The following is a 12,176-nucleotide window of genomic DNA, read 5'->3' on the forward strand; positions in this document are numbered from 1 at the left end:
TATCCAGCTATACTTCATCTAGATTCATCAGTTGCTAACATTTTGCACAGTTTCTTTCTCCCGTGTGTGTGTGTGTGGTGTGTAAACATAGGCTTCCTGTCTTCCACACATACACAGACGCACACACTATCTATGTATCTATATACTCTCTACACACATCCATACAAAGACTTATCTTTTGCTGAACCATTTAAGAGTCAGTTGTAGACAAGATTACATTTTACCCCTGAACACTCTAGCATGGATCCCCTAAGAACAAGAGCACTCTCCTACACAAACACAGCATCATCATCACAATCTCACAACTACTGCTTAATATACATCCTTATTTAAATTTCCCCAGTTTTCTCAATCACATCCCTCAAATTGTTTTTTTTTTTGTTTGTTTGTTTGTTTGTTGCTTTGTTTTTGGTTGCATCCAGAGCATACAAAAGTCCCCTGGGCCAAGGACTGAACCCATGCCACGGCAGTGGACAAAGGCACTGCAGTGACACCACCAGGTCCTTAACCTGCTGAGCCACACGAGAACTCCTAAAACTGTTTCTTTTTCAATCAGGGATCCAATCAAAAACAATGAATTGCAGTTTGTTGCCATGTCTCTTTAGTCTCCCCTAACCTAGAGCAGTTTCCAGAGTACTTGATCTTTCGCGATACTGACATTCTTGAAGAGTTCGGCCAGCTGTTCTGTAGAATTTCTCTACTGTGGATTTGTCTGATTCTTTCCTCATGGTTAGATTCTTTTTTTTTTTCTTCCCCTTTTCTTTTTACAGTCACACCTGCGACATATGGAAGTTCCAGGGCTAGGGGGTGAATTGGAGCTGCAGCCAAGTCCCACACCATAGTCAAAACACTGGATGCAAGCCGCAGCTGCAACCTGCACTGCTGGGTGTGGCAACACTGGATGCTTAACACACTGAGCGAGGCCAGGGATCGAATCCACATCCTCACAGACACTACGTCGGGTTCTTAACCACTGAGCCATAACAGGAACTCTGTTCATGGTTAGATTCAGAGTAAACTTTTTTTGCTGTTTTTTTTCCAGCAAGAATGCCACTTGTCTGATGCTGTGGTTCTTTCTATGGCAATGCCTTCATTTGAGATGTCCTGGGCCTTGAGGACATTTACCAGGTTCCCAGAGCTGGGCAGTGGGGAGGCCCAAGGAGCTGGCAGATAAAGGCCAAAGCTCTGGTCTTGGTAGAGTTCACTGCCCATGACAGCTGCCAACTGTGGGGCGCTCCTATGGGCACCCAGAGCCGAGGGGAGAACTCCTTCCCACCGGGTACACTGGGTGGCCAGTGGGTCACCTGCTGCAGCCACTCTCTGTTGATGCAGCTGCAAGGGGAACAAGAAGAGGATTGAGGTGTGGCCCTGCCAAGGAAGTCCCACTGGAGGGAAGGGACAGCGGGGGACAAGGGGACAATGACAAAATAAAAACCGGACTGGAAAGGTAATAGACAGAGGGGACACACACTAGAGAAGGAGAGAAAAGCAAAGAGATGCAGCAAACAGAGAAAAACAGACAAGAGACGCAGCCCCACAGGCCCCCAGGGAAAAGAAAGCACCAGCTGACATGCCTCACCACCAACCACGAGCCCATTGCTGAGGCTCCTGGGCTTTGGGATTTTGGAAAGTGAAGCCAGTTTGTGTTTATACAGGTCAGACTCAGAGGGCACAAGGGTTTCTCCCAAGGAGCCGTGTGGGGCCACCTGCTCAGGCTGTACTTTTCCAGACACAGAACTTCTTCGGAGCGTCCCAGAAGCCAGATCCAGGCCAGAAGCTTCCTGCTCTGGCTCCGAACATCCCCCCTCCTTTCGTGGGGCGTCTGCAGATGGGGAAGCCTGCTCGTGACACAGCTGGGGTGAAGGGAGGAGCAGGGTGGGGGAGGGGAGACCCAGAGAAAAGAAGGGCCCTAAAAATAGCCTTCCCTCCGAGGAATCCGAAATCCCAGGAGCTGCCCAGCGGGGGTGACCTTAACAACAGGCCAGGGTTTTCTCACGAGAACAGGGACTCAGGGACAGGGGGCGGCGGCACAGAGAGGCTGCCGGCTCCTGCACGGAGCAGGGTGGGAAAGGGGCGCTAACCGCCCGTGCCGCCGGGGCCAAACTCCTCCAGCTGCTAACGGGGAAAGGCAGAGGGACCTGGCGGGGACAGAGGGTCTTCTGGCAATAACGTGCGCCGTCTGAACTTTTCTTTGGCAGGAAGAGAAGAAAAGGAAAAGAGGGCAGTCAGGAGCCATGAGCCCGGTTTCAGGGCTCCCGGCTGAACCCAGGTGCGGAAGCCCCTTTCCGCCCACCACCCTCGGCCAGAAGGACAATCCCCAGGCCCGGCCTCTTACGGAGGAGGTTGAGGGGCGTCAGGGGCCGGGAGAGGACGTCCCGAAAACTCTCCAGCCATTCGCGCTGCTCCTTCTCGCTGGGGCAGGTGAAGATGAACCTGCGCTGGGGGGTGACCATGGTGAGGCCGGCTTTCCAGCGATTGCCCCGGACGCCCTTGGGCAGGTCTTCGTACACCTGGTACCCCTGCTCGCTGCTCCCGAGAAATACCTGGCCCTGCTCAAAGGCGTCCTGCAAATACAGGGCACGGGGCATCAGAGGCCACACGTGGGACGGAGGGCCACCTGCGGGCCCGGGAGCCCTCGGCTCGGTTTTCGGAAAGGGCGTGGGAGGGGCGGGGATGCGCTCTGCTGGAGGATGCGGCTAAGTGGGACCAGCATTGAAAAAGCTCAAACCTTAAAAGAAATCGCACAACGCATCTGTGGAAAGGATGCTTAGTGTTCACGGAGAGCCAATTCTGCCCCAGGAAGTCCACGTGCTTTACGTGTAGGAGCGCATAGAATAATCCTCGAGGCAGCCTCCGAGGAAGGCAGTGCTATTTATTATTAAGCCTGTTTGCGGAGGAGAAAGCCGGGGCTCTGGGAGCTAAGTGCTCTGCCCAGGGCACACCCCTAAAGGCAGCAGGGCTGGAGCCAGAGCCCAGACAGCCGAGTTCTAGAGCCTCCCTCCCAACCTCTAGGCTCCACAGCCTCCTGGTTAGAAGGGAGCCCTGGAGACCAGAGGACCTGAAACACCTATTTGGCTACATTTGCAGCACCTGGGACACACAGAAAGGACTTCCTGAAGGCGAGGGAGAGCCTAGCTTCGGGCCCAAGAATGACTTTGAGACAGCGAAGGTGGAGGTGTGTCCCTTGCTAGGTCTCTCTGTCAAGACCATGGCTTCCCCATGGTCCCGAGCAACATCTGGGGCTGCGGGAGCAGAGTGGCCGACAGTGGCTCTTACCAGTGGGTTCTTGTAATAGAGCAGCCTCCGCTCCTGGGGGTCCAGGGCAAACCACCTTTTCTTGAAAGGTTCTCTCTGCTGCAAAAGAGGGAACCTCGTACCAGGCTCAGCCAAGGCAGAGGCACAGAGGCCTGAGGGCCAGCCTGGGCCAGGCGGAGGGAGCCCGCCGGTCCCAGCTCCACATCAGACACCCCAGCGCTCCTCTCCAGGCCTGGAGGACCCCATTCTCACCCCACCCCTCCACCGGCCTCTATGACCTGTGGCCTCCAGGTGCTGCCTGGGTGGGCTGGAAGAGGCATTTTCCTTTTTCTCAAGCTGTGGACAAGAAGTCTCAGAAAAAGGAAGCTGGGAAATCAGAAGTGGCTACTGCTGAGCACTGCTGAAAGGCTGGCCTTGGCCAAATCCTAACCTGGGTCAGAGGAAGGAAAGCCCCACAAGAACCATGCAGAGGGCGGTGCCACCAGCTGGGGAAGAAAGGAAACCAGCAAGCCTTTTACTAGTTTTCTAGCTGCCCGAGGCTTTCTTTACACTGACTGCCTAACACCTTTCACCGTCAGCTTAACAACCATCCTGTCAGCACCTTACACCTTCAAAAAAAAAAAAAAAAAGCATCAATATGCTGTTGTTTGGGGCCTTTTTTTGGGGGGGAGGAGCTCCTCTGCTTTTGCCCCTCACAATCCCTGACCATCTCCAGACAGATTTCTTTCTTATTTTTTCCCTTTTTAAGGGCCACGCCTGCAGCACATGGAAGCTCCCAGGCTAGGGGCTGAATCCAAGCTGCAGCTGCTGGCCTACCCCACAGCCACAGCCACGTGGGATCTGAGCTGCATCTGCAGCCTGTGGCAACACCAGATCCTTAACCCACTGAGCAAGGCCAGGGATCGAACCCGCATCCTCATAGATACTAGTTGGATTCTTAACCTGCTGAGCCACAATGGGAACTCCTCCAGTCAGATTTCTGACTGAGCCTTGCCCCACCAGCATCCAGGCTGGGTCTGAGATGTCCTGAGACCGAGGGAGCCTGGCCCCTCTGGACACTCCCCCCCCCAACCGGAGACACAGAGCAGCCAGGCTTCCATTCCTTCACAGATGAGTGGGAGTGAGCAGCCATGGGGTGGGGGTGGGGGCATGTTTAGCAAAGGAGGGCAGAGGCTGAGTCTGAGGGATGGGCCTGCCCATGGGAGCCTCACTAGCACCAAGCACAGGTATGTAGGTACATTTTCTGAGACGCCGTCTCACTTGGATTGTCCTTGTAGGGCTCCAGCATGGCGCACACCAGGGTTCTGGAAAGCCAAAAGCTGTCCCCCTGGAGTCTCTTTTCAGTTATGTTTTCCCACCTGGAGGGTCAGTTAGACGGTGGCAAGAAGATAGAAGCTGGAGTTGCCGTCATGGCTCAGGGGTGAATGAATCTGACTAGTATACATGAGGACCCAGCTTCGATCCCTGGCCTTGCTCAGTGGGCTAAGGATCCAGCGTTGCCGTGAGCTGTGGTGTAGGCCGGCAGCTACAGCTCCGATTAGACCCCTAGCCTGGGAACCTCTATATGCCGCAGGTACAGCCCTAAAAACCAAAAAAAAAAGAAGATAGAAGCTGAACACTGAGGTATACAGAATGATTGTCCGATGGAGACCGGCTCTATAGCACAGAGAATTCTACCCAGTATTGTGTGCTAAGCTATGTGGGAAAGAATCTGAGAGAGAGAATGGATATATGTATATGTATGAATGGGTCGCTTTGTTGTACAGCAGAAATGTTCACAACCAAATTAATTACACCTCAATAAAACTTAAAAAAAAAAAAAAAAAGAGGCCAGAAGCTGATGGTGATGTCGACAAAGAGGAGGATGCCCGGTTAGAGGGAGAAGCACCTGCCGCAGTGCTGGACCACACTCCAGCCACCCCGTCTCCACTCGGTCCTTCCCCCCAGAACTCACAACATCTATTTCCTTCCCCTTCTTCCCTCCTCCCTCCCCCCTGCTTCCCCATTTTCCCGCCCCCCAAATGAGCTCTGCTGTCCACTGGGACAAGGGCTGTGCAAGTCCCCCTGTCCAGGGGTGGGGGTGCATAGGACATACCTTTGGACCCGTCTTTTCCATGAAGCCTTGTTTGAGGTAGTTCCTGGTGATGAGGGGCACGAGCTGGGGGAAGAGAGACACCCACTGACCCCCTGCCTCACCCCCCAGGAGCCCGAGGTTCCCCACCGAACTCGGCCCCCCCGACAAAGGGGAAGTTGGGAATGGGGAAGGATGTGTGAACAAAGTTCACGGGGTTATATTTGGAACATGGTATGGATGCAATGTTATTATTTCAACAGAGCCAGACAGCAGCACCCCAGATGTTTGCAGCACTTCCCAGCACGGCCGAGTCTTGGTTTAAAGACTAATTGAAGGATTCCTTCAGCAACCCCAGGAGGAGGACACAGGCAAGGCTCTGAGGCGACCTCCTGCTGACAGGGGGGCATATTCTGAGGGTCTGCCCTGTGTCGGGCTCTGCGTGTACCTCTCAACCACCCTGGGAGGTGGATATTATCATCCTCGTGGATATGAAGAAACCAGGTCTCCGAGAAGTGGTTGGGGATTTTCCCAAAGTCCTGGCACCGGTAGGATGAAGTGCTTTCACACCGAGAGCTGGACAGACACGGGTAGTACCCCTGCCACTACCGTATGATGCTAAAGTTCTAACATGCCCTCTGATCAGGTCCCTTGCCAAGACCTGGTCATGGGTGGGAAGTCTGACTCAGGGCCCTAACGTGATGGCAGAGTGGCCAAGTAGAGAAAGCTCTGGACTAGGAGTCAGGAGATCAGAGTTCTAGCTCCAGGTCTGACCTCAACCAGCTGTGTTACCTTCGTAAGATCTTATGCCTCTCTGGGCCAGTGTCCCTCCGTGTAATAAGAACACTGGATTATGTGACCTTCAGACCCCTTCCAACTTGCCAACCTTATGCTCAGAGATGCTTCCAGGGGTTGATGCTGGCCTTCTGTGCTCCAGGGGTGTCTAACTGGCAAGTGAAGAGCTTCAAGTGAAACAGCCTGGGCTTGGGGCCACAGAGGGGTTCTCCAGCCAGGACTCAGGGCAGGGGCAAAGGGGATGCGAGTCTGGGAATAGGAATGGAAGATCTGAAAGGGGGAAAGTTGTGAGCCAGAAAGGAAAACATAAAGGACATCATTCCCCTGGAGTTCCCACCATGGCTCAGCAGTAATGAACCTGACTATTATCCATGAGGATGCAGGTTCGATCCCTGGCCTCGCTTGTCAGGTTAAGGATCCGGCGTTGCTGTGGCTGTGGCATAGGCCGGCAACTCCGATTAGATCCCTAGCCTGGGAACCTCCACATGCCGAGGGTGCTGCCCTAAAAAAGAAAAAAAAAAAAAAAAAGACACCACTCCCCTTTGCTTAAAATGCATCCTGCAGGCGTTCATTCCTTCATTTGGCGAGAAGTCGGAGTCCTAACAGCTCCATGCCTGAACTGGAGCCAGAGCAGGGGGGAGTCCAGGCCTCGGGAAGTGGTAGGAAGAAGAAGGGATCCCGCGTGGATGGGTTCCACTCACAGAAACGTAGACGCCTTGGCCCACCGGACCCACCACAGCCCTGAGAGGCAGGTCCTGTCCCCACGGTGACAGATCAGTAAACTGGGGCTCAGAGAGGTGAGGCGACTTGCCCTGTATAACACATCAGCTTCTCTGACTTCAGCTCCATGTGTTTCTTATTACAGGACCTCAGCCCCAGTGGGGCTCCCCGGGTTTCTGGCCTCTGGGTCCCCGAGCTTGAGCCGGGCCTCAGTGACTGCCCAGAAGCTCACACCACACATGGATGGACATGAGGAGGAAAGACGGGGGGAGAGGAAACTGGCGGTGGATGAAGGGTAACGCGGGGGAACGAGGGAGCCAAGAGGACATGGAGGATGCTGGCCCGAGGCCCATTTCTTCTGCAGGGCTCAGCACGGTTGGAGCGTCAGGCCAGACAGAGGAGGCCGTCCTCCCCTCCATCCTCTCCAGGCAGCAGGCAGCTTCCCAGTGCCCTGCCCATGGGAACTGGCCCTCACCAGCTCCGGGTGCTGACTCTGCAGGCTGAGCAGGCCCTGTGCCAGGCCCGGGCAGAACAGATCCTACAGAACTGCCATCTCGGTGCATCCCTGGGGCTGAAGCGGACCCCTGTTCCAGGCGCTTTGCTCCCTGCAAAGCTGGGAATTAGGGAGCATTTAGGCTTCCAAGGACAGTCTAATAGTTGGGAATAAGAAAGTCCCAGGGGAGTTCCTGTTGTGGCTCAGTGGTAACAAACCCAACTCGTATCCATAAGGATTCGGGTTGAATCCCTGGCCTCGCTCAATGGCTTAAGGATCCGGCACTGCCATGAGCTGTTGTGTAGCTGCTGTGGCTGTGGTGGAGGCTCCAGCTGCAGCTGTGATTTGACCCCTTGCCTGGGAACTTCCATATGCCGCAGGTGTGGCCCTAAAAAGAAAAGAAAAAATGAAAGTCCCAGGATTAACAAGGTCTCTCTACCCCCATCCCTTACAAACTCCTCTTAGACTGAAAACAGGGGCCAGAGCACAGCACCTCAAGGGGTAGGGGATCCTAAAGAAGACCCAGACCAAGTACCATCTCACGGCTGTGGAAACAGATGCTCAGAGAGGTGACTCAACTGGAAGTGGTCACACTTCCAGCCGAGCATCCAGGAGAGCCCAGGCCTCCTGGCTCAGGGCAGCATCTTCTGGACCACACTCTACAGCTCCTCCAACCCAGCCTGAGAGACAGAGATGGAGGCCCCAGATGTCTGAGGACAATCAAAATGAAGTTCTCTGGCTCACCATCACCTTGGCCACAAAAGGCAGACTCTTTGCTCCTGGCAGGTGTATAGTGGGAAAGACCCCACTGCCTCCCCAAGACCAGCATGGGAGAGGGCAAAGGGGGATGTTCGAGCGGGAAGAGCACCTCTGGTCATTTCCCTGACCTTCCCGGGACTCGGTTTTTCATCAGTGAGATGGGACTAGAACCGCTGGCTGCAAGAGATTACTAGATAAAAGGGTTCAAAAGTACTTGATAAGAAGTAAGTGGGGAGCCATTCAGACATTTTAGTGGGAGAAGGAGTCAGAAAGAGATGCTCAAATCCTAGCCCCTTGACACTGGGTGGTGGTCATGCAGCCCAATGGGGAAGAGCCTGCCCTGATTTTTGGAGGCCCCCTGGCCACACGTGAGCCCATAACCCCCAGCCTCCCCAGGAGAAAGCTTGTGGCTTCCTCTGAGGCCCCCAACCCCAAGTCTCAAGGGGCCCCTGAGTGTCTCTGAGAACAGCAGCCAAGGAGTGGAGGAGACGGCAGAGAGGCGACGTGCAAGTCGGGAGCCCCCATTTAGCTCACCTCAGACTCTGGGAGCTCAGGAAAGGCCATTTTTAGGTACTGAAGCCGGGCTGCACGGAGGGCATTGAACCAGTCCACTATCTCCTGCAGAGAAAAATGCAAAGGACAGATGGGCAGTGAAGGCGACAAAGGTGGGCGTGGGGGGCACTGAGGCTGGTGGCAGGAAGCCAGCTGGCTCTCCGGGTCTGGGCACGTGCGCACACCCTTAGTCCACTCAGGGGCTGCGGGCTGATCGCGGGCACCTGGGAGGACAATGCCAGAGCCTGGACACCTGAGCGAGTGGGAAGCCACGGACAGGGACCTCCCAGAGCCATGGGAACAGACCCAGGGGAAGCACGTGGGAGGGAATTACAGGAGGTACGCCATGGCCGGGGCCAACGTGTATGTGTGTGTGTGTGTGTGTGTGTGTGTGTGTGTGTGTGTGTGTGTGTGTGTGAATCACCTCAGCAGATATGTTGGAGTCCACACAGGGATGCCAAAAATTTGGGTTAAGAACCAGATAGAGGTGAGAATTCAGGTTTGATCCCTTGGCCTCGCTCGGTGGGTTAAAGAGCCGGCATGGCTGTGGCTGTGGTGTAGGTCAGCAGCTGCAGCTCCAATTCGACCCTTCACCTGGGAACTTCCAGGTGCCACAAGTGAGGCCCTAAAAAGAAAAAAAAAAAAAATGCAGATTTGGATTCCTTGGGTTTGGGGTGGGGTCTGAGATGTGCATTCCTGAGGAGCTCTCAGGTGACATGATGCTGGGCAGTGGGACACAGCTTGAGGAGCAGCGGTCCTCAGATATCAAAGACCAGCTGTCAGGTGGGGGCAGAAGAGCCCGGGATGCTCCTCCAGTGGGGATGCTCATGGTGGGGGTGCAGCTTAGGCTGAAGCCGGCGGGGACCTTGTGCGTCCCTCTGGGAGAATGCCTCCCTGGGCAGCGTGTGCCGGCGTCCCTCGCCTGCGGAACCGCTTATCTAGCTGGCTCTGCCTCTGCTCTGCTGTTCTCCTCGTGGTCCTCACCATGACCAGCCAGAGTGATTTTTTTTCTTTCTCCCCCTGCCATTTAAAAATTTGGGGGGGGAGTTCCCATGATGGCTCAGTGGAAACAAATCTGACTAGTACCCATGAGGACTAGGTTCAACCTCTGGCCTCGCTCAGTGGGTGAAGGATCCGGCATTGCCGTGAACTGTGGTGTAGGTCACAGATGAAGTTCAGATCCTGTGTTGCTGTGGCTGTGGCACAGGCCAGCGGCTACAGCTCTGATTCGACTCCTAGCCTGGAAACCTCCATAGGCCGAAGGTGTGGCCCAGAAAAAGACAAAAAATATATATATTTTTTGGCGAGGCTTGATATGCGATCTCAGTTCCCAGACCTGGGATTGAACTCAGGCTACAGCAATGAACCACTAGACCACAAGGGAACTCCCCAGAGTGATTTTTAAATTGCAAATCTAATGGAGTCTAGCTTAGAGTCTTTTCCACTACCCTCAAGAAAAGAGTCTAAGTTTTTGCTTTGTTTTGTTTTATATTGTTTTGGCTTCGCCCATGGCATGCAGAAGTTCCCAGGCCAGGGATAAAACCTGTGCCAAGACAGTGATAATGCCGGATCCTTAACCCACTGAGGCACCAGGGAACTCTCAGTCTAAGTTCTTACTTTGCCCTCTGAGATCTTGCCATACAAAACCATTTGCAGACTCCTTCAATGCAGGCTCTTCCCTCAATGCAGGCAGGAACATTCTGCCTCACCCACCTCTCTGCCTCCACCTCCGACATACCTTTTACCTAGAACATTCTCCTAAGGTTGACTATAGATGTCGTAATAGATTTTTGCGCCACCCAAGCCCTGATTCTATGAGAACTGCCTCGCCCTGTCTCCCCCACCCACCACCCCCACAGTTGCAGCCACAATTGCTGCTCTGATCTCAGTCCCTCTTGGCCACAGCAAAAAAAAAAAAAAAAAAAAAAAAAAACCTGGACCAGGGCTGGACCAATACAAAGCCCAGACAGGGCTTATCAGATTCTTTCTCCCAGGAATTTGGAATCGGGAAACTGAAAGACTTGTTCAAATAGATGCTGGGCTGCATTTAGATGTAATACGGTGAGTGAGAAATTCATTCAAATTTGGTTTCAAAGGAATGAAACCATCATTACCCTCTCTCTCTCTCTGCAGGTCAAGTTTGCTGACCCAGGATGCCTGAGTTCTGAGCTCTCTTGTCGTGGGCATCAAGGACCTTTTAGGGAATGGAACCATCCCATGAAAGACCCATCTAGGCCTTCACTTTGGAAAGGCTCTTCAGTCACAAATTGGTGGCTCTGGGGCCAAATCCAACCTGTATTCATGTTTATTTGGCTCCTGAAGTTTGGTTTGCTGGTTTTAGTCCTCTATAAAGGTTTTCCTGTTTGCCACAGCCTTAAGGCTGCCCATTTTACTTCTTTTTTTTCTCTCTCCCCTTTTTTTTTCTTTTTAGGGTGCTACCTGCAGCATGTGGAAGTTCCCAGGCTAAGGTTCAAATCAGAGCTGTGTCTGTGACCCTACACCACAGCTCCGCAGCTCACGGCAATGTCAGATCCTTAACCCACTGAGCAAGGCCAGGGATTGAAACTGCATCCTCATGGATACTGGTGGGATTCGTTTCCACTGCACCACAACAGGAACTCCTGCTCACTTCACTTTTAAGTTGCCTACTTGGCTGATGCAGGAATGAGTTTGCAACACACACACACACACACACACACACACACACACCCATTTATGCCCGTCTTGATGTTGGGGCATTGAGGGAAAGAGAATGGCCAGAATCAGATTGTCAGATGCTCTACAACTGGGTCAGTAGGAGGGAGCCGGGTATCATAAGTGACCAAACTTGGGCACCTCAGCAAAAGTCCTTGGAGCAGTGATGGGCATGGAGGGGCAGCCACTGGTACCCAGCCAGACTAGACCTAGGCTCCAGCAGTGAGCCCACCACAGAACCAAGGATCGTCTCCATGTCTCCCGGACTGCACAAGTCCCAAGAGTCTGGTAAAGCCAAGGGAGGGAGCGGAGAAAGATGGCCGATACTAGATTTTGTGGCAATTTGGGGAATGAGATTGTTGAATTTAGAGAAGCCAAAAAGTGAGACATCCCTTGCACTTCCGATTTTATAGAACAATGCGTTCATGTTAGAGTTTAGTCTCTCTCCCTCTCCCTCTTCCCCCCCGCCACACCACAGTTCCTGATTCTAATCTCTCAGGAGGCCCAGCCATACTTCTAGCCTTTGAAATAAATAGCCCTGTATCTTTCCCATTCATGTCCCCTTTAAGCTGGTTTGAGTGTTCTCCTTTTGAGCATATTCATACAATCTTAAAATAGAAGCTCCTTCCTCTGGAAAGCCTTTTTTTTTGTTTTGTTTTTTTGGGTTTTTTTTTTTGTTTGTTTGTTTTCTAGGGCTGCACCTGTGGCATATAGAAGTTCCCAGGCTAGGGGTCTAATCAGAGCTGTAGCTACCAGCCTCCACCACAGCCACAGCAACGCCAGATCCAAGCCACGTCTGGGCTCTACACCACAGCTCACGGCAACACCAGATCCTTA

At 53.4% G+C, this 12,176-nt stretch overlaps 1 protein-coding gene across 5 annotated transcripts in view; it reads right to left on the minus strand.

Moving 5' to 3' along the window:
• Window positions 1-584: 584 nt before the first annotated feature.
• The window catches only part of ADAP2 (ArfGAP with dual PH domains 2), a 28,748-nt gene continuing 17,156 nt past the window's right edge, over window positions 585-12,176 (minus strand). The window contains exons 7-12 of one of the 5 annotated variants that reach the window (XM_047756556.1): window positions 8,628-8,711; window positions 6,213-6,370; window positions 5,351-5,413; window positions 3,277-3,354; window positions 2,336-2,564; window positions 585-1,332 (exon numbers count right to left, since the gene is read on the minus strand). In XM_047756556.1, the coding sequence (XP_047612512.1) occupies window positions 2,354-2,564; window positions 3,277-3,354; window positions 5,351-5,413; window positions 6,213-6,370; window positions 8,628-8,711 (594 nt within the window). In that variant the 3' untranslated portion in view covers window positions 585-1,332; window positions 2,336-2,353. The other 4 variants (XM_047756554.1, XM_047756555.1, XM_047756558.1 and 1 more) reach the window with 4 other exon arrangements.

The sequence above is a fragment of the Phacochoerus africanus genome, chromosome 14 (assembly GCF_016906955.1).
Source record: "Phacochoerus africanus isolate WHEZ1 chromosome 14, ROS_Pafr_v1, whole genome shotgun sequence".
NCBI lineage: Eukaryota > Metazoa > Chordata > Mammalia > Artiodactyla > Suidae > Phacochoerus > Phacochoerus africanus.